This window comes from Poecilia reticulata, chromosome 1 (assembly GCF_904066995.2).
Source record: "Poecilia reticulata chromosome 1, P_reticulata-male-v2, whole genome shotgun sequence".
NCBI lineage: Eukaryota > Metazoa > Chordata > Actinopteri > Cyprinodontiformes > Poeciliidae > Poecilia > Poecilia reticulata.
In genome coordinates this window covers 10,220,710-10,247,144 of record NC_088830.1, presented here as the reverse complement: position 1 = coordinate 10,247,144, position 26,435 = coordinate 10,220,710, and the positions used below count along the sequence as shown (strand labels likewise).

The 26,435-nt window shown below is 42.9% G+C and overlaps 1 protein-coding gene and 1 long non-coding RNA gene across 2 annotated transcripts; one reads left to right on the top strand and one right to left on the bottom strand.

Moving 5' to 3' along the window:
- Positions 1-8: 8 nt before the first annotated feature.
- LOC103465583 (kallikrein-14-like) lies at positions 9-4,374 on the bottom strand. The gene is made up of 6 exons (XM_008410676.3): positions 1,797-4,374; positions 1,500-1,689; positions 1,239-1,421; positions 1,025-1,086; positions 496-644; positions 9-397 (listed from the first exon to the last, which is right to left on the bottom strand). The coding sequence occupies exons 1-6, from the start codon at positions 1,882-1,884 to the stop codon at positions 233-235; spliced, it is 837 nt and encodes a 278-aa protein (XP_008408898.1). The 5' UTR covers positions 1,885-4,374; the 3' UTR covers positions 9-232.
- Positions 4,182-26,062, top strand: LOC103465538 (uncharacterized). The gene is made up of 3 exons (XR_533811.2): positions 4,182-4,296; positions 15,889-16,079; positions 24,078-26,062. It is a non-coding gene; the product is annotated as an uncharacterized LOC103465538 (long non-coding RNA).
- Positions 26,063-26,435: the final 373 nt, after the last annotated feature.

Sequence of the window (26,435 nt, the reverse complement as noted above, 5' to 3'; positions counted from 1 at the left end):
CAATCTGATCAGATAACAGATATTTATTTCCTAGTCATGTGACAGTGGATATTACCAATTATTAAGTAAACAGGAGCTTTACTTATTGAAAAATAAGATATTATCACAGATTATCATGTGCACCATAACTTTAACTCCAGAGTAATACAGCTATAAGTCAGAAAATGAATCAAGTGAAAACTGAAATTTAAAGATTGACTTGAACTTTATAATTTTGTGATGGTGCCACAATTCACACATTGAGAAACCAAGAATTAATTGTGTCATCTATCCACTTCTTGTAGGCACAGACGTCCATGAAAGCAGCTGGTGCAACGTGTGCATAAATACTGCCTCCAGTGAAGACATGGACGCCATACAGCCTGTTCCTGAACACCCATCCACTGCCAGAGTCGCCCTGTCACAAACACAAAGCTTTCAGTTGTTATGTTGCTCTGATTTATCCAGTAAAATAAACATCAAGTTGTGCAGAAAATGGTTTAAAGACCAACATACAATAGATGTGTCCTTCTTGGTGGTTTTCACACTGTACCACTTCTGGTAACTGTACTGAAGGGTCTTCAGTCTTGACAGTGCCTCTTCCATCTTTTCATTTTTATCAATCTTTAACTCTGCACACTGAAGATCATCTGAAAGATTTATGACTGTAGAGAAAAAGTAGCATAAACATGTAGGTCTGTTGAAGTGTTGACACATTTTGCTCAGGATATCACCTTGTTGTCTGTGGTTATTAAACTGTAGTATGCTACTTGCATAAAATGCATTTTTTACATCAATCAATGCTCATGTACACCCTGGTCACTGTACAGGGGAGGGACCTGCAATGTGTGTTCGTTAAAATTTTCAGGCTAAGCTCATAGTTTTCTCAGAACTTCCTATTTCAGCTTTGAGCAGTTTATCGCAGAGATTTTGATTATCAAATCTTCAACCAGCTCGCTAAGTTCAGCTTTAACAGAGTCTAAAAATGACTTGAATCATCTGAGGTAATAACAAAAACAATGAGAAACATGAACATTCATCTCACTTCTTCTGTTAAAAAAGCCAAGTCTTGTTGGTCCATGACCTGCAATCTGAACCTTGGTGCCGCTGAAACACAAGAAAAACAAAAGTTAAAATAAGTTACATTAAGAAAAACAACTAACTCTGGAAGACTAGAGCTCAAACATATTCCTACATGAATTTGGTCTCATCTGGCAGATCAAGAACCAAGTTCTAAAATTTCAGAAGATAAAACTTACAGTAGGAGAGTATCTGGACAGTCGGGTAGTTTGATTGGTCGGATTGTTGTTTTTTCTGACAGCTTCAGGAGCATGATGTCATGTTCACGACCGTTGCCGTCTCTATAAATTTCACGTTGAGTGATTGTATACGTCTTCTTTGGAGCTCTTATAGGATGAACTCCTACATGTACCTCATTAACCCTGGGTAAATAAAACACAATTATTTGAGAAACAAGCCGAGTTATAGGTGATTTTTCAGTAAAACATTTCCTGACTCACCATCCTGGCTTTGACGTCCAGCAGTGACTCGCAGTCAGAACCCACTGATCACTGATCAGAGATCCTCCACACATAAAAACCTCTTTTTTTTTAGATACAAAGATAGACACATGATACTGTCGCTCATCGTCTCCACAGGTCTGACCTCCAATGATTCTCTTCTGCAGAGACACTGAGGTCACTGCAACACCTGGAGAAGAAAGTTGCTGTTTGTTGCAAATTAAATCCACACAGTAGAAAAAAAGAACCAACATGACAGCTTTATAATGAAAACAGTAAAACACAGATCAACATAACTCAAAGCATTCAGAGCCAGTGGAAGAGTATACAGTGTCTCCAGTGTGTCCACCAGCCCCAGCAGCAGCAGAACCTTCAGCAGAGCCATTGACGGTCCAGCTTCCTGTGAATGTCTGCAGTCCTGCAGCAGCTTTTAAACTCTGTTCACAACTTCCTGCTGGACAGGAAGCCACCAGTCACAGGACTGACACCGATCTATCCAATCACAAGACTGACACCGATCTGTCTCCTAACGTCAATAACATTAAGTCTTTCAACTTGACTGGAGAAAAGTGTTCAGAGACTTGGACTTGACTTCTACACCAATAACTTGGTGAGGAGAGAGTTGTGGTACTGCATGAGGAAGTCTGGAGTAACAAGAGAAATATGTTACAGTGAGGAAGGACATGTATGATAGCTGTAAGACTGTGGTGAGGTGTGCTGTAGGAGTGGCAGAGGAGTTCAAGGTGGAAGTGGGACTTCACCAAGGTTCAGCTCTGAGCCCTTTCCTGCTTGCTGTGGTGATGGACAGGTTGAGAGATGAGGTTAGACAGGAATCTCCATGGACTATGATGTTTGCCGATGGCATTGTGATCTGTGGTGAGAGCAGAGAACAGGTGGAGCAAAATCTCAAGAAATGGCAGCTTGCCCCAGACAGGAGAGGAATGAAGGTCAGCCGTACCAAGACGGAATACATGTTTGTGAACGAGAGAGGCCCAAGTTTTTTATTTATTTTATTGGTATTTAAATGTTTACATTACATATATTCATTCCAAGCTGACCATGAGTGACTTTAAAGTCCAATGCATTACAACCGTCTATCATGATCTGTGTAGTTGAAGTCTGGACCCAAGTGAAGGAGGCATGAGATGTAAAGGTTCTGTTGTAGATTTAATGAAATTAATCAGACTTATAAAAAAGTAAAAGTCCAAGGAACAAAAATAAACCCAAACCAAAGACACGTAGAGACCATGAGGAAACCAGGGAGAAAGGAGGAAGAGGAGCCGTGGCATGAAGTAATAAGACGAACCGACGAATAACAGTCTGTGATTTGACTAATTAGAGATACGATTACATATTCATCTGCTAATAAAAAAACATGTTTTATATGGCTAAAAGTTAGTTTGGTGTAAAGTAGAGCGAATGTACTAACAAAGAGCAAGTTAAGGACAAATATAAATGTAAAAAATAGGGGGGGAAAAGCCCCGATGCTACATTGTGAAAAACTAAATGTCCTTCACAAAAGAAACTATGAATATTGTGACTTTATAGACCAAAAATGTTACAAGAAATTCATAAGGAACACTCTGTTATGGACAGATTTACTCTTTGTCTTTTCTCTGTTTTATCTGCTCACACACAAGCTCTCTCCTAATGTGTCATTTCCTTTATCGTTACGTGTGCGTGTGTGTGTGTGCGTGTGTGTGCACGTATGCATGTGTGTATAGATGAGCATGCAAGCTGTAAAAAAAGAGAAAGAGGTAAACAAGGAATTATGTAATCCTAATAACCCTCCTGATGGGGTGGCACAGATACCACCCCACCATAACCACTAAGTGTGGTTGGTGCTTGTGGATGCTAAGCTCAAATATGGCAGACTGTTCTTTCTAACCGTCGCATTGTCCCATGGCCCCCACACAGAACGCCATGTCTCCAGTAGCGGTCCGCAGCCCTCAGTGTTTTACACGTCCCATAAAGCTAAACTAATGTGATGGTAAGATTGAAGTTATTAAATATGGCTGAAGCCAATGAGTAAAAACAAGCCAAATTCAATACGATTCTCAAATAAGCCAATTAAACACAATACAAATATTACTAATTTACGAAAATATTACGAAAGAAGAAATGGAGAAGTACAGTAGCACCTGTGGAGAAAAACGAGGAAAACCTACCAGTTCACACAGTCGTACGCATCTATCCAACAGGGGACATTCCATTGACTTCCATTCATTTCTACAGCCTAAACCTAAACCTTTTCCTAACCCTAACCATCACATACCTAACCCTAACCCTAACCAAAAGTCAATTCACACCTTAGTCCTAACTGCAACCCCTGACCCTAAAACAAGGTCATTTCCAAGAGGGGACCTACAAAATGTCCCCTCTTCAACGGTGAGTCCCCTGTTGGTGAGTGTAAAATGACACGCATGTCCCCTGTTGGATAGTTACACATGAACAGCAAAATGAACATGTAAGTGTAACCCAGAGTAAAATCTGCCCTTAAGCCCGCCTTCACTGCTCCAGATGCAGTACCATTGGTTAGAGTGACAGTCAGTCACATAGTGCATTCAGCCAATCACTGCATCTGGAGTGAATACAGGCCTGCTCCAGCTTCCCCAGTGAGGTGTGAGGGTGAGAGCTGGAGACAAAGGTGCTACAGGTTTGTGCTTCCAAACAACTAGTTAATCTCTCTGTTTACTTTGCACTTTTAAGACTCACAATGTAACAATCATTTGGATCTGAACACTCAGTGAGCTTGGAGCTATGAAGCTGACATGAACTGAACCTGTAAATGGAACTGGTGAGTAATGAACACAATGCTGCTTGTTTGTTTGTTTAGCATGATGGTGGTGGCAGCCAGTGCTAATTGTTTGACTGGCATCTGCCGTTATCACACTTCTTAAACTAAATATATGAGTTTAAGGTAATGAGATAAATGCTGATATCCTCATTTTGTCTTAGAGTTTAGATTCTGAATATAATTGTATTTATTTTGGCATACAATAAATGAAAAAGTCTATTTAACTAGCAGACTAGAAATTTACTGGTCCTGTTTATTTAAATATTTATTTGTCCTGTGTAGATGTAAATAAAAGACGTTATTTATACGTATAGAAATTTAGTAAATTGGAATAAATTGAAAGGCAATTTATTTCACTTAATTTTATATTCACTTAGGGAATAACTTAAAATGCATATCAGAATATTTCACACACTACAAAAATATTATCAATCTGAAGCATTACTTATTAATTTAACTGGAACCTGTTAGGGACAGAACATATGCTGTAGAGATAGTTTTTTTTTTTACGGAATAAAGACATTATCTTCAACTGTGCTAAAGTGCAGCACTGCTTGGGAAAAGATGTAGTATAACCAGAAAGCAGCCCATTTTGAATAGCATTATTTCTGGTACATAGTGTTATTTTAACTTAAATGCCACTTGCACGTTAGTCAATCAGGGTTTCTGCAGGTTTCGCCAACTCAAATTTAAAGCTTTATGAATTCAATTTAAGGCCTGGAACAAGACAGAAAATGTAATAAATCATAGGGGTAGCCAACAAAAGTGTGCCGAGTGTCAGGAAGAATTGGAATTAAATGTAAACTTACCCATGATGGATGAAAAAGCTAGCTAGCTTTAGAGGCTATTAGCAGCTAGTTACTGATAGCTGTGGCCACCTCGAGTCACAAAAGGCAATGAAGATGTCTGCAAACATCTCAAAGAAAAAAGAAATCCACATAAAATATACATAGGTAAATAGTCTTGTCACAACAAAATTTAAGACCTGTGATTAATGTATTTATATATTTTCAATGAATTTAAGATATTTTAAGGTCTTATTGTTAGATACATGAATTTTAAGGATGCAAGGACACCAGTGTCCTCATAGCAGGAAAGGGGTTAAACAATGTCTGAATGGTTGACACAGATCTAGGCTAAATATTTCCCATATCTACCTCAAAATGTGAACTTTTTTCTGACATCTGGGATAATTATTAGATGTCTAAATGTAGACCTGTTTTTAGCTGACATTGACTGGCGAGAAAAATAAAATAAAATTGAAGCTGCTGTCAGTCTTGAACTCAGGACCCTCCAAATATTAGTCCAGTACTTTCCTAACAGACACATCTGACAGGAAGTCCGCCCATTAACTTATCCATCGAAGCATTCACCGGGTGAAAGGCAGAGTGTGTCAGGGTCTGTTTGTCCTCCCCTTTTCCTAGTTTCTTAGTTTGTTTTCCTTAGTTTTATTTCCACCTGTCCCTGGAACCACCACTTCTCAAGACATCCAGCAGATGTCACCCATGCTCCACCCCTGAGAAGTGTCCTGGTTCAACCCGGACACACACCTGCAGCTGGTTTAGAGGGCGTGGACCTGCGATATAAGCAGCAGCTACACTCCGTCTCACCGCCTGAGTGTTTGCCTACCACGGTAACCAGCGTTCCAGAAAGAGGCCTTCTGTGATTACTCTCGTCTAACCCTTGTTGTCTCCCTCGCCAGATTCTCCCGCCGTCTTCTAGTTGTTTCCCGGAAACCAGCTGCCCCCGCATTCGTGTAAGTCTGTCTCCCCGCTGTGGATCACCTCCCTCCTGTGCGATTTCCCGACGCTGCCGGTGTTCCCGGTCAGACGCCACTCCCTGTGTGTGTGTGCGTGATCTCCCCTCGTCGATCCCTCCCCGGGATTTCCCCTTCGGGACGCTACGGGCCAGGAGGCCCACGCCCGAACTTCCCGGAGGACCGCCTGGACGGATCAGGCTCCAGGCCGTGCCCGACATCAGAGCTAAGCATCGCTCGTCAACGGACACTCGGCTCGCGCTCCGCTTCGCCCCTAATACCTCCACGCCAAGTAAGCTCACCTCAGTCATTTCCTGGAGAAACTCCGCTGAGTTCTCGCTAACCCTGCTTTTTCCCGTTGGCAGTAGAAGAACCGGTCCGCCGATTCGGCTTCGCCACCAGCTCCCTGATCCTTCAATAAACATTATTGTTTCTGACTCGCTCTGTCTGACTGTGTTCTTGCATGTGGGTTCGCAACCTTAAAACCGACATGACAGAACACTCAGGCCAGTTCGGAACCTCAGCAGACGCTATCAGACGGGCGCTGTCCGAACAACACGCGCTAGTCCAGTCACATGACTCCGCATTACGGGAGTTAGCTAGTCGTCAAGCCGAGACTAACGATAAACTAACAGAATTAACCACTTTCCTACGGAATTCAGTTCAGCAGGCTCCCAGCTCTCAACCTTCCCCGACAGTGGCTCCGGATCCACCAGCCCGCTCCATGTTTTCGGACGTCCGACCCTCAGCGCCAGAGAAATTTTCAGGTGACGTCCGGAAGGTCAAGGGGTTTATTCTCCAATGCAATATCATCTTTAATCATTCACCGCAGAGTTTTTTGCATGACAGTGCTAAGATTTCCTACGTGTTATCCCTGTTGACGGGCCGAGCCCTAGAGTGGGCCGAAGCCCGGTTTTCTTCAGCCTCTAACTATGGGTGTACCTTCCCCGAGTTTTTGAAGGAGTTACAGCAGGTGTTTTGTCAAGAGGCTGAGAAGACTTCAGCCTCCCGTGAACTACACGGATTGAAGCAAGGCCAGAAGACTGTGTCAGACTTTGCCATCGATTTTAGAATCTTGGCCGCTGCTTCAGGCTGGAACCCTGCTGCGCTTAAAAGCGCATTCTTTCATGGGTTAAATGAGCAGATAAAGGACCAACTGGCTACTCTAGATGAACCAGAGTCTCTGGATGAATTTATTAACTTGGCCATAAGATTAGACAACCGGATTCGGTCAAGGATGAGTGAGCGATCCCGCCGCACCGCCCTTCCGCGCTCCGCACAGGTCAGTAACCAGTCGACTGTCCAACCTCCACCCACCTTTCCCTCATCTACAGGACCAGAACCCATGCAACTGGGACACGCTAAGCTAACCCCAGAGGAGCGGCAGAGGAGGATGCGCTCCCGGCTTTGCCTTTACTGTGGTGAACCCAATCATGTAATCGCTAACTGTCCAATACGTTTAAACCCGCAGGTCCGGCAGTAAGGACGGGGAGACTGCCGGAGACTACAGCAGTAAGATCTCGCTTCATCATCCCTGTCTCCATAATCATTAACGAACCATATTCTTTATCAGCCCTCATTGACTCAGGGTGTGAACAGAACCTCATTAATTCAGACATCGTCGAGCAACTGTCTATTAAAATCGAGCCGCTTCCAGTTCCTCTCCGGGTATCAGCCCTCGACGGAGGGAACCTGCCACAGATCACCCATCAAACCAAGCCAGTGCGTCTACTCACTTCAGGTAATCACACAGAAGAGATTACTTTCCTCGTGTTTCCTGCCGCCAGTGCCTCCATCATCCTTGGTTTCGACTGGTTATACAAGCACAACCCGCACATAGACTGGGCCGAGACCAAGATTGAGTCGTGGTCCACAAAGTGTCACAGTACCTGCCTTCATTCCGCCTTTCCAGTCGTCACTACGCCTACAGAGCCAGCTGAGATCGACCCATCTGACGTCTCCTCCATTCCCCGTGAGTACCATGATCTAGCTCCTGTTTTCAGTAAGGACAAAGCCCTGTCTCTGCCACCCCACAGACCGTATGACTGTGCCATCGATCTACTGCCTGGCGCCCCATTACCCAACAGTAAGCTATATAACATTTCTAGAGCAGAAAGGCAAACCATGGAGGAGTACATAAACAAGTCTCTAGCTGCAGGGATTATCCGCACCTCATCCTCTCCCCTCGGAGCAGGGTTCTTCTTCGTGGGGAAAAAGGATGGCTCTCTCCGGCCCTGTATTGACTACCGTGGACTCAACCAGATCACCATCAAGAATAAGTACCCGTTGCCATTATTATCCTCAGCCTTTGAGCCCGTCCAAGAAGCAACCATATTCACAAAACTAGATCTCAGGAACGCTTACCACCTCCTTCGCATAAGGGAGGGTGATGAGTGGAAGACGGCGTTTAAAACCCCCATGGGCCACTATGAATATTTGGTCATGCCGTTTGGGTTGTCTAACGCACCTGCTTTCTTCCAGGCCCTGGTGAACGACGTCCTGAGGGATCTCATCAATGTCTTTGTGTTCGTCTACCTGGATGATATCCTGATATATTCCAAATCCCTCGCGGAGCACAAACAACATGTCCGTCTGGTTCTCCAACGCCTTCTGGAGAATAAGCTGTATGTAAAAGCGGAAAAGTGTGAGTTTCACCGCCCTTCAGTAACCTTCCTAGGGTACATCCTCGAAAGGGGACAGGTTAGAGCATCCGAGGACAAGATCAAGGCAGTACTCGACTGGCCTAAACCCGAAAACCGCAAACAACTACAGCGCTTTTTGGGGTTTGCAAACTTCTACAGGAGGTTCATACGCAATTACAGTCAGACTGCTTCACCCCTCACCGCTCTCACTTCCAGCAAGAGAGAATACGTCTGGACCCCTCAAGCGGAGGCCGCCTTCGAGGAGCTCAAGTCCCGGTTTGCACACGCTCCCATTCTGGTCCAGCCTGACCCCAAGAAGCAATTCATTCTGGAAGTTGACGCCTCCGACACCGGGGTCGGCGCGGTTCTTTCCCAGATGTCTACCCACGACCATAAGCTCCATCCATGCGCCTTCTTTTCCCGTAGACTCTCACCAGCTGAGAGGAATTATGACGTGGGCGACAGAGAGCTTCTCGCGATTAAACTCGCCTTGGAGGAGTGGCGCCACTGGCTGGAGGGCGCCGAACACCCCGTACTGGTCTGGACCGATCACAAGAACCTGACATACTTGCAAGCAGCCAAGAAATCCAATCCCCGCCAGTCTCGTTGGTCTCTGTTCTTTTCTCGATTTAACCTATCTATCACATTTCGCCCAGGTTCAAGGAATGTTAAACCCGATGCTCTATCTCGAGTCTATTCCCCAGATGACGCTGAGGTGGTCCCAGCTCCCATCCTGCCTCCCAGTTGCACCGTGGGAATGGTCACCTGGGAGATCGAAGACATCGTCCATCAAGCTCAGCAAACAGAACCAGCCCCAGAGTCCTGCCCACCGGGTAAGGTGTATGTTCCGTCCTCTGTCCGATCCCGTTTTCTCCAGTGGATACACAATTCTAAGTTCTCAGGTCACCCCGGCGTTAGCCGCACGATTGGGCTAATAAACAGACGGTTTTGGTGGGCCTCCGTACACAAGGATGTCAAGGAGTTTGTTTCAGCCTGCCCAATCTGTGCCCGGAACAAGTCATCCAATCAACCCCCCGCAGGACTCCTACAACCACTACCCATACCTAAGCGCCCTTGGTCCCACGTGGCCATAGATTTCGTTACCGGACTCCCAACCAGTAAAGGTATGACCACCATCCTCACCATCGTCGACCGTTTCTCCAAGGCATGTCACCTTGTTCCCCTACGTAAGCTGCCCACGGCTGCCCAGACTGCCCTGTTATTAATTAAACATGTCTTTAAACTACATGGCATCCCGCAGGAAATCCTCTCGGATCGCGGCCCCCAGTTCATATCACAGGTCTGGCGTCAGTTCTGCTCGGCTCTGGGGGCTAAGGTATCCCTCACTTCTGGCTACCATCCACAAACCAATGGCCAGACAGAACGTATGAACCAAGAGCTAGAGACGACTCTGCGATGCCTGACCTCCACGAACCCCAACGATTGGGCCCAATACCTCCCATGGGTCGAGTATGCACATAACAGCCACATTTCTGCAGCCACAGGTCTCTCTCCGTTTGAAGTGGTCCTGGGTTACCAACCACCACTCCTCCCCTCTGACGAGGAGAACCTCTCGATCACGTCGGTACAACACCACATCCGACGAAGCCATAAGATTTGGAAGGACACTATCACTGCCCTCAACAACACCTCCGCTACCAATAAACGCCTGGCTGACCGTCGTAGAACCCCTGCACCTGCTTATATAGTGGGACAAAAGGTATGGTTGTCCACACACAACATTCCCCTCAAGTCTATGTCTAGAAAGTTGTCTCCAAGGTTCATTGGCCCCTTTGAAGTGCTGGCAGTCATTAGCCCCTCAGCTGTACGCCTCCGCCTTCCCCCGTCTCTGCGTGTCCACCCAACCTTCCACGTTTCCCAAATTAAGCCAGTGCTCTCCAGTGAACTTTGCCCTCCGGCCGAACCCCCTCCACCCGCCCGGGTCATCGATGGCCATCCGGCCTTCTCCGTCCGCCGGATTGTCGCCACTCGGCGACGAGGTCGGGGTCACCAGTTCCTTGTCGACTGGGAGGGTTATGGTCCTGAGGAACGTTCCTGGGTTCCGGGATCATTCATTTTAGACCCCTCCCTTATTAGAGACTTTAGGGACTCCCAGACCCCGTCCTCTGTTCGGCCGCCAGGTGGCGTCCGTTGAGGGGGGGGTACTGTCAGGGTCTGTTTGTCCTCCCCTTTTCCTAGTTTCTTAGTTTGTTTTCCTTAGTTTTATTTCCACCTGTCCCTGGAACCACCACTTCTCAAGACATCCAGCAGATGTCACCCATGCTCCACCCCTGAGAAGTGTCCTGGTTCAACCCGGACACACACCTGCAGCTGGTTTAGAGGGCGTGGACCTGCGATATAAGCAGCAGCTACACTCCGTCTCACCGCCTGAGTGTTTGCCTACCACGGTAACCAGCGTTCCAGAAAGAGGCCTTCTGTGATTACTCTCGTCTAACCCTTGTTGTCTCCCTCGCCAGATTCTCCCGCCGTCTTCTAGTTGTTTCCCGGAAACCAGCTGCCCCCGCATTCGTGTAAGTCTGTCTCCCCGCTGTGGATCACCTCCCTCCTGTGTGATTTCCCGACGCTGCCGGTGTTCCCGGTCAGACGCCACTCCCTGTGTGTGTGTGCGTGATCTCCCCTCGTCGATCCCTCCCCGGGATTTCCCCTTCGGGACGCTACGGGCCAGGAGGCCCACGCCCGAACTTCCCGGAGGACCGCCTGGACGGATCAGGCTCCAGGCCGTGCCCGACATCAGAGCTAAGCATCGCTCGTCAACGGACACTCGGCTCGCGCTCCGCTTCGCCCCTAATACCTCCACGCCAAGTAAGCTCACCTCAGTCATTTCCTGGAGAAACTCCGCTGAGTTCTCGCTAACCCTGCTTTTTCCCGTTGGCAGTAGAAGAACCGGTCCGCCGATTCGGCTTCGCCACCAGCTCCCTGATCCTTCAATAAACATTATTGTTTCTGACTCGCTCTGTCTGACTGTGTTCTTGCATGTGGGTTCGCAACCTTAAAACCGACATGACAGAGTGCACCCGGGAAAAGTCAAGAAACACACACACATGCGCACACACTTAAGGAAAATATAGAGTTACCACTAAACTACCATGCATGTTTTTGGACTTTGGAAACAAGCTTCTTATTTTTTTAAAAATCAAGTAAGACAAATATGTGTTAATCAGGAAATGGATATGATAAATGCGTCAATTTTTACAGTCAGAGCATGAAGTTAGCAGCAGTAATAAGCCAGTTGGTGGTCATTTCTACATCAAAACACAAACAGAAAAGTGTGTTTTCTGTTTCTGTGTGTTTTCTGTGTGTTTTCTGTTTCTGTGTGTTTTCTGTTTCTGTTTCTGTCGATGTCACTAAACATAATGACATCGACATTATATTTAGTCACCAATGTCGATGTCCTAAAACTGTAATAATTCCTAATAACAATTAAGGTTTTTTTTATTGTGGCAACACTAAATGGATCTCAGAAATATTATGAAACTTCAATTTTGGACCCAAAAAATAAGCAGCTCAGCAACGCCACCCTAGGAATTTCTCCTAGGGAACATGACCTTCTTTTTAAGGCACACAGGTTCAAATATGCAGGTATATATGACATCTGAGACAGGATGTAGGTTCACAAGGCAATTTATTTCATTCTATTTTAAAATATTCTTTTAAAAACAGTGTCCTATAAAAGGAAAGCAAATAATTAAACACAATTTCACAAACAAAACTTTAAAGCACCAGACACAGTGAGCCAACCCAAACTCAGGAATCCACGACACACAGAAGAGGAAGACACTGTCACCAAACCAACACCGGACTTCAGCAAAGGAGGAGTTGGAGGAGGAGAAGAGCAGCAGCGCAGTAGTGTTCACCACCAGAGAATCAAAACGACAAGCACCACACTTTGCGACATGTTGCTGATTTACAGCCTGAACCCACAGGGCGCGAACCGCACACATGGAGGACATGTCAGATTGAATGCGACAGCTTCTTTTATACCACTCCCAAACGGAACTGATCTCACCTGGAAAATATTTGTATTGAAATGGGTACCTATCTATACTACTACATTATAGCTTAATGACAGGAAACGTACACAAAAGGTGTTCGGGACATCAAGAGCAGCATGAGCCAATGCTGGTTTAGCTATAGACACCTGAACTACTCTCTCACACACACACACACACACACACACACCGGTGGCGTGGCGAAGGCCAACGTCTGCTTCGTCTTCATCTGGGGCGACTTGGGGGCCAGCTGTCACAGCGGCCAGATGGACACTATTTCTCGGGAACGGGAACAAAGCAGGAGGCGTCTCACCGAGCTGGTCTGCTCTCCTGGTTGAGAACGTGACTCACGACTGCAGACAGCTGGCTGGCACCACTCCTCAGAAACCTGCCAGCTGATCCCGTCAGGGCCCCGCCGCCCCGTCTCGGTCCTGGCTCCAGCTGTCTCCTCCGCCGGTCACCGTAAAGGCGGGAACGGCGGCTCGTCAACGGTGGGATGGATCTCAGGAGGGACATGAGCTGTGTGTGTTAGTAAAAAATACCTCCAATATAAAGGAATATCTGGCAGTCTGAACAAAAAAAAATTATGTTTAGTCACCAATGTCGATGTCCTAAAATGTCTGGCAGTGATTATAAGTACAACATTTTTAACCAATTAATCTTTATTTCTATAGCAGTATTAAATAGGCAAAATAGTGAAATACAAGACATAAAAATACAATGACAGATGATTTAAAATACACAAAAAGAGTAACATAACCAGCTTAAAGCCAAGAAAAATTAATTCAAAATTCAAATTCGCTTTATTGTGAGTTTCCCCAATGTGGGGAAAAATAAAGCCCATAAAGCAGTCTTCTATTTTCATTTTTTCCCCGCAGACCTTAAAACTTGCTGCTGTGACACCTGAATTTCCCCAATGTGGGACAAAAAATATATATATTTGTTCTGTTCTTTGGCTTAAAATTGCATACATGTTTGTTGTTTTTCAAGAAAAAGTTGGAACATTTTTCTGACTCCTCCTTCATACGTTTTTCATTTCGTGCTTTTTAATCATTCTAATGTCACTTCTTTATTTGACCAGTATTTATTTTTTAGGGAACCTTGATGGATGAGTTATTGAATTATTCAGAGCATGAAAAGAGGCACCTATGTATCAATCAACCTGGCAGACAAGGCATTTTAAACCAGACTGTCTGTAACTGCAGTAACAGAGATTACAGTCTCTACAATATCAGTAGAGACTTATAATTTACTCCATCTGAATCTAAAATGCTAAAAACAGCTTAACATGTTTTGCATGTATGTTACAACATGATGAAGGAAAAAAAATCATCTTACTCCCTGCCTGTGTTGGAAATGTAAAAATTGTTTTAAAACCCAGAATACCTTAATGATCCAAGCTCAAGCTGAGATAACAGAAATAAAATTGGGGGGAATATATTTTCTTGAAGAAGCTCCCTCCTGTTGTAATTAGCCTTCACTGACAGGCTGAGTGCTGCTCTTTGTCATCCCACAGGAGGAAAACACATTTTTGTTCACTTACAAATACATGTTCACGCTTTTTGACAGGACGTTTAAATTCATTTCCATTTTCTTCAGCAGATTTCAAATTTTTCAAGCAGTTTTAGCTCAAAAGGCGATGGGGTCTAGATAATTACAGTTGGCTGTAAAAAGCAGATTTTTATTTTTAAGGTTTAACATCTAAATAAAGCAGAAGCAACAACCACCATTGTTAATATTGTTAATGAAGTGCATCAGTGAAGTATCTGTTACTTATGTCATACTACATAAGTTATGCTGTATATCACTTATGTATCTGTTTAGGGCAGGAAATAACACCCTAACGCACTACATTTATACTTTAAGGTATAACTAAGATCTGAGTATTAGAACATTTGTTTTCCAGCCTGGAATTGGCAAATGCTTGAACCTGTATCGCCTGTCTTGATGTTCCTAATAAAAGTCGGGAGAGGAAACAGCTGACATGTGTCTCTTTAAGCAGAAAGAGCATGTAAAGTTTAAGAATTTCTAAAAATACGATGTATTTAGACTGTAGTTGGTATCTGCCTTATCCTGGCCGTGGTCTTCCTACGCTTTTCTCTATTCTAATCAAACTTCACAACGTTTCTGCTATTGACTTGGATTCACTCTCATAGAATTTCAACCTTTACAATATATCGATCTAAAGCATGTATCAAACTCGAGGCTCGTGGGCCAAATCCGACCCACCTTAGCTATTATGTGGCCCTCTGTGCTTAATTATTATTTTATCAATCAAATCAATGCAGTTTTGTCTATTTACTGACAAATTATATTAATCATTCCCTTCAGTTTCTTGAGAATGTTCATGGAAATGTATGCAAAAATTGTCAAAAACTTTCTTACTTGTACTAAACAGCTGCGTCAGCCTTAATTGATATCAGACTAAAGTCTGTGATCTTCAGTAAGTAAGAAAAAGTTGCATTTATTGCCATAAATAAGTGCAAATATTTCCAAATTGGCATCACAAATACTTTGATTTTTATTGCAAAAAATCACAAAAACAATCAGAAAATCCTAGAGGAACTGGAAAAATTAGTATTTAATTTTAAGAATTTATTGATATTTTAACACTTTGAACAGGTTTTATCAATAGATTATGGTGCAACCGGCCCTTTAAGAGTATTTATGATCCTGATTTGGCCCAAAACAAAATGAGTTTGAAAACCTCTGATCTAGAGGATAAAATATCTTGCCTGAATTAACAAAAGTGCTTAATGCTGGATTTTTAAAAAAAATAAAATACAATTTTGTTGTCATTCTGTTAAACACTTATCTAAAGCCTGGAGGAAAATAAGTCGAAATATTAGAGAAATTAGTTGGTTATTAACATAACACGGTGTGTATTAAAAATAAAATAATACACACGCTGTCACAATTTTCTAATCACTCTATTTGCAGCTCTAATTGTCCGATACGTTTATGTGGGAAGCGAAACAAAATTCTCGAATGAAATTTACCTCATGAAAGTCATGTCATTTTGAAGCAGAGGAAATTCACCTGCTCTGATGGTACACTCTTTACTCTTTTTTAAAATTTTTTTTAAATATATCATCTCACCAGATGACTGTGTGATGATAGAGATGACGCTCGTCTGAGCATAATGACTAACTCTCTTTTTTTTTTTCTGCCTCTCGTTTTCTAGGACTAGCTGTAATACCAGAGCACGAGAAGGGATCGTTTCTACGTCAGAGGCAGCAGCAGTCGCAGCAACGCCCCCGCACCACATCTCACATTCAGGGAGGACGACCCTGTGAATGAAAAAATTATCTTCCAGATAAATAAATTCTTGTGTTTGGATTTGCACTGAATATGCTCAAAACTTCACAACTGCTGGTATGTGAATGAGTGGAGAAAACTTTTGCGTGAAAACAGAAAAGCAGATGCTATTTCTGTAAGTGTGTGTGTGATGTTGTGCTTTACATGTTCCTGGGACACTCAGACAGTTCTTTGTTCTTCCATCCGCTGCTCGTCTCTAATCATCTTGAAGCCATGTCTTCCTTCCCTCAAACAACAACAACATGAGTAAAGCTGCCACCAGTCCAATTAGATGTGAGACTGTGACAGTGTTAAGATCTGCTTCGCCTGACACTCGCACCTTATCATGTCACTCACTAATGAGAACTCTCCGGGGTGACTGCATCCATGATGATGAAGCAGTCACGTTTTTTTTTCTCTCTCTCTTTCTCTCTCTCTCCTCCCCTTCATGCGCTTTCATCTGCCTCTGATCTCCGCGGCTCCGCTCTCAGGCGGGCTCGATTCTCAAGATTCTCCGCGCCTTCCCGGCCGTATGGTCAACAGGAAATGAGGAAAGGCTGAATCACGCTGTGAAGGCTGTCCCCGTCATCAATAAAACCTTTGTGATGAGGCTTAATGTATTTTCTAAGAAGTCCCTGCTGCTCCATGTGAGACGGAGAGCCGTGAGACGGGACTTCTCCTTATCGGTTTGCTTTGTGCGTTTCGTCTTTTGATGTTAATCTGGCCTGCGAACAGCTTCGGAAACCGAATCTGAGATTTACGCTGAGTGTGGACAGTTTTTCTAAAATTTACTCCAGCCTCCACATTTATTACCGCTTCTGATAAGCGGCAATACATCTTGTACAATACTTCAGATTTTGATATCGAATCGACACCAAGCAAATGCAGGACCAGACTCACTGATATTGATATGGGTACTGATACCAATGCGATACTTTTAATTGTCTAGGTTTGAAATATCATGAAGCTTCAAAGGTTTTTCCTTTGATTTATTTTGTTAAAACCTAGGACAGAATCTGAACATAGTTTATGCCTACAAAATACTTTAATAACATACTAACATGATAATCAGAAACATTAGAAAATCTGAACAAATTAGCATGTTTCCCCCCTAAACAAACCGAAGCGCTTTGTGATCTTGATGGGGCAGTTTGAGTGGATCTCATCCTGTTACATCAACCTTAATTTGGGATGGAGGCTCACTCGGCTCCTTACCAGCACGCCTCTTTCATGTCCTGCGTGAAAAAGATGCAGCCATTGCTTTGAGCAATCGCATGAGGTTTGCACGTGCGCGTTGAGCGGCGTTGACAAAAAGCGTGTGAGTCACAAAGTTAATTATATATATAAAAGGCTCTTCTCTGTGTGCTGCTTTTCATCCCGTTTCTGCGTTAATACCCGCAGGCTTCTGTTTCCATCTGTCTCCCCGTTTCTTTGTTGTATGCTTTCATGCCCCGAGGATTGTGTCTCTGTCCTGATCGCTCTGCGCCTCCAGACTTTCTTCTCTTTTTAATGTGCACCGACTTCTGAATGAAGCATGAGACGTGACGTATCTCGACATTGGAGCACATCAACCGTGCCACATAAGCAGGCCTGACACTTAATTGTCTACGGTATGGATAAGTGTACAAACGGCTTCGAAAGTGTGATTTTTGTTTTCTGAAACACCAACAGAGATAAAAATAGTAGACTGAATGTATTTTCTCTGTGGTCTTAAGAGAATAACAGCGCCCCGCCTCTTTAAACAGACACAAACAAAGAACACACTGTCTGACGTCGACGTTCAGCTCTGAGGCAATCCATCGCAGACGAGTGAAGAAAAAAAAAGAGAAGAAAAACGCCCCTGGAATGAAAACAAAACAGGCAGAGCTTTGATGAGTTGCTGAACTTGTCATTGTTCCTGTTGCATAAACCGAAACGCCTGCAGGCAGGTGCACCGTAATGATGTCACTGGTGACTTTGGATCAGGCAAAGTGGGGCAGACAAAGAAGTCAGGGCTGCATCAGCTGGTCTGCGTGTGTTTCACTTTAAACCATCAAGACCTGAGACGCCCCGCCATCGTGGGAACAGCTGGGATCATGTGTTACGTCAGCTGTTGAAATTTATGGAAACCCAGGCTATATCTCCGTCGAGTTTTGGACGGTTTAGGTTCTTCTTTCACAAACTGGTCAATGTAAACCTGCACAGGTTCTGCAGCGAGTTTCGTGTTGTTTGGAAATTCCATCAGCCATTGGGACTTTTGGTAGTTCAGGCAGATAAAGGAATGTTGTTTGATGGGTTGGTGTCAAACCTCAGCTCTGTTTGTTGTTTTTCTCAGACCTGCAACCAACTATGTACTATGGTATGCAGTTATGTAACTGAGGTATTGCTGTTGTGTCGTGGCGAGGTGCAGTAAATAAATAATTCTCCTTAGCAACACTGTGTTAGACATTATATTGAAGAAGTGTCAGGGTTTCACATTTTTAGCCAAAATCACTGTCGTTTGAGAATATTACCAAAAACATGACTGTTCTTATAGGGCCGGTTGTGTCAGAAGGATCCAGGATTTTGTGATTGTTTGTTTGTTTTTTGCAATCAAAATCGCAGACTTTATGCTGCTAATTTAGAAATATTGGTAAGAAATTTTTTGCGATATTTTTGCTAATATGATGTTAAATGTGACTTTTCATTACTCGCCGTATTAATCACAGACTATAACTTGACATCAAATAAAGGCTGAGGCACCAGTCACTTAAACCCAATTTTTCTCCAATTTTGAGAACAAATTGCGGTGAAATCAGAAAAAAATGTGGAGATCTGTTGGAGTGACTTATTGATGTAATTTGGAGTCTAGAGGGCCACATAAAAAGCAAAGGCGGGCCATATCAGGCCCCCGGGCCTTGAGTTTGACACATACTTGTTATGTTAGATGTAATCTTAAAGGTTGTTGACATTTTTGTTTGAATATACAAACACCTGGACTAATACAGAGCAATGCTATAACTACTATTATTACTTCAGAAGCAAGAAGAAAGGACAGTTAAGGACTTTTTTTTTTCATTTCCCTTGCTAGAATTACTCTGAGATTTTTTAGTGAAATTGGACTTTCGCCCCTGTAAATCAGAGTTGCATGTCTTCTATATGAATAATGATTTCATCTTCATAGAAGGATGAAAAACATGGCCTCTTCTTTACTTGTAATCCTGGCTAAGATATGCAATATGCATTTCTCAGCCTACTGAAGAGGCCATCAAGCTTTCTCAAGTGCCATTTTGGATATGCGTAATGGGGGGGAAAGAGAGAGGCTTTTTGAAGTCTTCCTCAGTTTCTACATTAACACAGCGGAAGATAATGCACTCACTCACATTAGCGAACTACAAAACAGAAAAACAGAAGCTCAGTTTAAAGCGAATCCTTCTCAACCACAGGTAGAGGTGGCAGTGTGATTAGTGGTATATGATTCACCCTCTCCTCTCCTACTAACGAGCACTGTATGTCTAAGTGCAGCCTCTTTGTGTCCGGCTCACATCACCAACTTAACGTGGCCTTACGTAATCCCACACCTCCATATGTTAAAATAGCACCGTGCCCTTCCTCTCCCATCCAGGGACGCTAAGTCCCTTAAAGACCGATCCCGCAGGGATTCGTAGGCAGTGGCGCAAAAAGTGGGTATGCAGGGTATGCAACGCATAGGGGCGCAGCACAAGAGGGGGCGCCAAAACCCCGTCTGGAGGGGGCGGCGCGCCAATGATGTTTTCCCATAAACTTCAGCGTGCCTTACACTCCTTCACCTCGCGCACATAACGAGGTAAATGTAGCAAGGTTTACCCTTCACGTATCATCGCCTCAGGGGGGGAAGGGGGTAGAGAGAGCGAGTGAGCGTCGCTCCTTCACCCTGACGTTCCTTCCCTCGGGGGTGGGGGGGGGGCGATCTATGCTTTCGCATCCACCTGAATAATGTGTAGTTGCGCCACTGTTCGTAGGAGGATGAGAAGCAGTGGTGGCGGGGACTGACCTGAACCGAGCGTCTACAAGGCGAGGCATGGGATAACGCAATTGTCTCCCCCACGCTTGAAGAAAAGCGGATCCATGACTTGAGTCATCGAGTCCAGAGGGAGACGGCCGATCCCCTAAGAGGGAGTCAGGTCAGATTGTCTCACGTACTGAAAACAGTGCTTACCAGGAATGTCGCCAGGAGGCGAGGGTGTGTGACTGACACACACTGAGTGTGTGTGCTTTGTTCAAATGTGAGTGGATGGAAACAGTCACGACTATGACTTACTGCTGGCATCACAACAACCTTGAAAAGGATTGTTTATTGTGTATTTTTAGTCCACACTCTGGTCATATTCTTCCTGTGGCTCAATATCTGTTTTTATCTGAACATCCCTTCATTAAAGAGACAGGATTATGTAAAAATGTTTAACTTTATATCTTTATACCTGGAGTGTTGCCTTGATTCTTTCATGCATGTTTGAGAAATCCTTTAATCTTCCATGGCAACCAGTCCGCTGTGCAAAACGCCTGGTTGGACCTAGCTCCGCTTTCCAGCAAACTCCACCCACGCCTCCCCAACTCGGCTCCTTCAGACTAGCCAGCAACAATTAGCAAACACCTGGTGGAACTGCGCATCTAAGTTCATTATACGAGCTACTTCTCAGCACAACGCTGGAAAAAATGTTGTTAAAGAGTTAATAGAGGAGCCATGTTGTGATGACTTCCTGAAGTTTAAGAAAGAGTAGGAGTTTCTTAAAGAGACAGAAGCCCAATTTCTAGGCATTAAATTATGAGGTAAAATTTATCTTAAGTCACATTTGATGTTTACAGCTAATATAAACAAAACATTTAAGATTCAAATATTACATCAGACCAATAAAAAAGTGTTTTCATTACCGGCTTAAAGATTATTTTCAAAACCTGATACTGTAGATACATAAACATCTCAGTAAATTGTAATATGCGTTCCAAAGAGGCTCATTTGTCAGATTCAGCATTTATGTTGAACATAATATATGCAGGTATTAGCCATGTTTAATATTAAAACACTTATTTTGTTGGTTTGATTTAATATTCTAGTCTTGAATGATGTGTCCATTTGCTGTAAGCAGAAAATCATCATAAGTATAAAAATTTTTATGGAGTCTGCGTGTAAATATTCTGTATGAAGTGTTTTTACTCAGTGAACGGACTTAAGATATTGTAATGTGTTGAGATGCAGCTACAGCTTCAAAACTATTTTGAATGCAGAAAATTATCCTTCTTCAAGATAAACCCAAATATGCTAGAGTTGATGTTGGCAGGCCAAAACTTTAGGAAAGCCGCAAAACAAAAATCAGCTCCAAAAGTCAAATTAATCATTTTCTATTAGGTTATATCTTCAAAATAGTTATTAGAGATTATAGTATCTGTCACATTTATACTTCAGTTAGCAGATAGGCTGCAGGAACTGAGATCTGACACACAGTTGTCTTTCGTTCTCTAATTACGGATGTGAAGTGATGCACTTAGAGCTCTGATATATAGAATGATCATCACTAATGTCTGTAAATGTTAGGTATGAGGAAATCTGTTGTCTAAACTATAAAAAATGCCCACTGAAAATAATGAAACACTTTATTATGTATGAAAGAAAACGTTCCTAGACGGCGTGGAATTACTGCTTACACATTCTTTCAAACTTTACCAGCTTAGTAAAGCTTAGTAAAGTTTGAAAAACATTTTCCTTCAGTTGTAAGACATGAACAAATAACTCTCTGTCACCTGGCCAAAACGTTTGTTTCTATGATAACGGCATATTATGGTAATCACAAGAGAGCCTGCTGAGCAATTGACTGACAGCTTTTTTTTAAAAAAACTGTTTACGGCTACAACAGCAGACTGTGGCTTCAAAACAATTCGGGAAAAAGACCTAATGAGGAAAAAGTGTTGACTTTCAGTCACACGATCTTTTTGTTTATGCTGACTCAGGGGGTCAGCAACGTGACACACGGCAAACCGTGTTTACCCAAATCTACAAATGAACAACACTCACCAGGAAGGTATGTGCATGCACAATTAAAAGAGGCGTGACAACTTTTTCCAATGTTCACGCCTCCGCTAGATTGGCTCAATACACGTCACATCGCTAATCCATCAAACCTGAATGGTTTAAATTCAGAGGATAAACATCCACTTACTGGAAGTCCCAGGACATATAATTCAGTTTTAAGTACCTTTCTTTAGCTTGCGCCTATAAAAATAAAACATGCAGAGATGTGTTGTGTGTGAGCCAAAAATCTGGCAAAAGGCAGAAAGATTTTTAAAAAAATGTAAATAACATCCGTGCAAGAAGTGACAGAGCTTAGTCATAAATCTCAGTTTTGCCTCCAGCAGCATTCCTGCCTGACTGGCACGAAAGTGAAATGTTTGAGCGAAACTAAGCTAACATTTCACTTGCTAAGGGAATGCTAATTGCATATTTGTCAGGAATTTGTCAGACAATGTCACACCAAAAATGTTGGGAAATCTTCCCTTGTTTGGATTTTTATGGAAAATTAAGACAGGATTAATACAGTTACGTTTCTATAACTTAAACTGGTAAGTTACGATACTTCAAACTGAATGACGTACACCAGCTTAGTAAAGTTTGAAAAACATTTTCCTTCAGTTGTAAGACATGAACAAATAACTCTCTGTCACCTGGCCAAAACGTTACAGGGACGTAATTATATAAACATTAATACAGACTGTGGCAAGAAACATTATGGGACCTTATTTTTAAAGTTGCATTCGACAAATTCTACCGAGGAAGAAATAAATAAAAATCTTGATGGATCTTGTTTCCACAAACTGTAGACCAGGGATTCTAACTGGTCTGTACAAATGTTATAAAACCCCAAAGAACAACAGAAACTCCCTCGAATCTGAAGGTATTTCTTTTGAAATTATACCTTTCTTTGATGGAGAAATACATGCTACATTGAAACCCAATGCATACTGTGGTACTGAGGCTCAAAACAAAACTGAGATTTTCTTTTTTGCTTGAGAAAACCAGGTGTTTTCCACTGAACGTTTCACTTTTAGCTTACGTTTCCTCAGACATGTCGTCTGGCTAAAATGGAAAGCACATGACTTGGATTATTTTCAGGTTTCATTATAATATGTAGCAAAAGCATCGCTCGCACCTGCGTTCAGCCACAGCATGGCCTCATCCTGTGTTATTTTCGGGCCTCTTTTAGCCAGTGTTCATTTTCTGACCGTAGCCGCAAAAGCAGCGAAAACAGTTCGACATGCTCCCTTCAAAGAACTGAATCTGCCTGATAACTAAGCCAGACAGCTTAATAGGAAAAAGATAGAGTAATTTGTAGAGGTTTAATTGTCAGTCATGGTTGATTTATGTGTTTTAGAAAGATTTCAGTGACTTTATAGAAAAGGGTTTGTGAAACTCTAAACATCTAGCAAGACCAAACACCCATCTTCAGATGGTTATTGAAAAGCAACTCGAACAGAAAATGTTTCTATCCTTGTGATGCAATCCCACTATGTCACTGAATATTAAATAATTTCAGGCACTTTAAAAAGTGACGGATACGTTTCTTTTAGCTGAAATGCTGTTTTCTCTTTGCTGACTGGATCTGTCGGCTCAGTCTCATCAGTCAGGGATTTTTTGGGTTTATTTTGCCTCTAACAAATTTTCTTCCAGTTTTTTCTATTTATTTCTCATTAGATACTCACTGAGTATCTCATTAGATACTCAGTGAGTATCTAACGGACAAATTCAGCAGTTATGAATAATCTAGCTATGGATGATGGGACGTTATTCCAGTGGACTGACATTAAGAGTTTCTTCACCTGATTAGGATTCAGATTCAGATCTTTATTCATGTCTCAATGGGCAATTCGGTTTACAGCATCAACACACCAACCAATGGCACTAAAATCCACATGGAGGCTAAAAACACAAAACGCGTTGATCAAAAACATTCAGCTGCCGGTAAGACTAAAAAGGTGAACAATGAATTAACAATAATGTAACCCGGGTATTTTTAGTGTGACTTGTTTCAAACTAATAAAACCAGCTGCTGACCTTTCACCACTCTAAACACTTCCTCCCTTTTCTAGAAGACCACACAACGTGCAAAACATCTGAATTACCAGCGTCTCTCCCCAGATGGGTCCCCTTATCAGCTCTGTCATGATCATCCACTGACACTACAGTCCCTGCTATCATCATCATCACCATCGTCATCACTGTTGTTCTCGGCGATCACACCCAGTGTAGCAGCCAGGTGGGCTGTGTGTGCACTCAGCACGTCGCGCTCCTGCCCGGCGGCTCCGCATGACGCCAGCTGAGCCCTTGGCTTAGGGCTGCAGCCTGCTGGGAGGAAGCAGAAGCCAGAGGAACGGAGGAGCAGATTGGTCAAGATTACTCACTGTTGTCTGACTTTGAGGCCCGCGTGTTTGTGCGGGATGTTGGTGGGTAAACAGGGGCAGAGGGTGCTGGGCCCAGATACCACGCACCGGGTCTGTTTCCTTCCCTCCAGGACGCAGGCCATCTGGGTGGGAGTGTTTGTCGAGAGACAAAACATGTAAAATAAAAAATTAACTAAACAAATGTCCGTATTGAGAATTATAAAGCAAATCTTAAAGCGCTGATCTCATGTCCAAAGATGCCTACCAGTTGTTATGACAATCTTGTATGCAAATCTTTGTTTTGGTTTGGTTTTCTTCTTTCTCCACGACATAAAGTAATGAATTAAACTGCGGAAGAAGAACATCTTGATTCCGAACGGATCATTTTGGACTTTTCAGACATCAAGACAAGCGGTAATTATTCACGCCCGGACAGGAACAGCAAGTTCAGGACATTTTCCGCATGTAAAGCAAAACTGTGGATTCAGCAGTAAACTGAGTGCAGATTAAAAAGGTTATCCAAACATTCCTCTCCACAGTGTTTAGCATGCAGGAGGGAACAGTTTCCTGTTGGCCAGTGTACTCTTCCTGTCCACGCTTCAAGTGACGCTAAACTTCCTTTAAAACAGGAAACTTGCTTGTTTTTTTGTTGGCTTTTTTTTTCAGGAGTTTTTAGAAATTTTTTGGATTGGGAGGGAGTTTTTTTTTTTTTTACTGCATTTTAGGAGTGTAAGCACAATGAACTCTTTTGGGACATTCTCACATTATAACTGCAAACTTTAATTGCATTTCATCAATCTTTATTTTGTGATACTTTATTGTAACATTTTATTATCCATGAAAAAGTGTGAATATGCATTTGTACAGCCCTCCTTTTGAACATGTCAGAGCACTGTTCAATACATCACATATGTTTGGCACAAAACCTACAAAAGGTTTGACTCTTTTGAGAGGTATTGACTCTTTTGAGAGGTACTACTCTCAAAAGAGTCAATAGGTCCATGTTAGCTCTGGAGGAGGTACAGAGTTCAACAACTCAAGTTTAACAATCTGTGAACAAGACATTTATTAATCATGAACTTCACACGTCTGGCCTCCATTAAAGAGTGGTAAGAAGAAAGCATTAAAAAGTCCTGCAGTTTCCTGTAAGCAAGATAGGGGGCAGAGGAAACAGGTGAAGGAAGGTTCTCTGGTGGGATGAGACCAAAATGTAATTTTTTGCCCAACTTTTCCCAGAAAACAAACACCATACGGCTTCCTGAACGCACCATCTTCCCCAGTAAAATATGGCATCATGCAGAGGGGGTGCTTTGCTTCACTTTCCAGATGAATAGAAACCCAAATCATACAACCAGAGGCTCTTTGGAAGAGTCGTGCCATCAATAAATAATTCGGGCCTTTTTGTTCAAGAAAAAAATTCTTGAACAAAGTCAAAAGAAACCCCAACAACCCTAAAAACACCCAAAGCTGCAACTGAGTGGTTAAAATCAGAGGTACTACTCTCAAATCATTGGATGCATCCTCAGTCCAAGAGGCCTGGATTAAATGGTTCCTCACTATATAGAAACAGAATTTAAGTTTTATGGAGAATGACTATTGAACATTCAAGCATGGTTCATTTTATGGACATGACATAAGCAAATTAGAATGTCCAAGAGAAGAAGAGGATTGCATGAAAACAATTGATGGATGTCCAAAAGTATTTGAACTGTCACTGGCAGAATAAAATCGCTACTATGTGTTGTGAAAACTGGCAGTAAGGTGTGAGATCGTTCCAGGTGCACGCAGACAACGGATCATGACAGGAAAATAGTTAATCCTGTGTGTTTTACCGAGTGTGAAAATAGTTTTATGCACAAATGATGTTGCGTTGGTTGAACTAGCAGCTATGAGAAATCTACTTCTGATGAGAGAAATGCACCAAAGTGCCTGAAAAAAAACATCTGTAACGTGATCAGTGTTGTCTGAGCTGCATTCAGACCATAAATCTAATCACTGTTTGTGTCAACATGTCAATCCGAGTCTTTCAGCGGAAGAGGCTTTTCTTTCCCTTATCCTATCACGAGG

What these genes read in the sequence shown, in the direction of transcription:
- LOC103465583 (XM_008410676.3), bottom strand. Translation starts at nt 1,884, where the DNA reads ATGGCTCTGCTGAAGGTTCTGCTGCTGCTGGGGCTGGTGGACACACTG. An exon ending in ACTGGCTCTGAATGCTTTGA is followed by an intron (nt 1,690 to 1,796) that starts GTTATGTTGATC and finishes TTTCTTCTCCAG; the next exon opens with GTGTTGCAGTGACCTCAGTG. An exon ending in CCAAGAAGGACACATCTATT is followed by an intron (nt 398 to 495) that starts GTATGTTGGTCT and finishes TGTTTGTGACAG; the next exon opens with GGCGACTCTGGCAGTGGATG.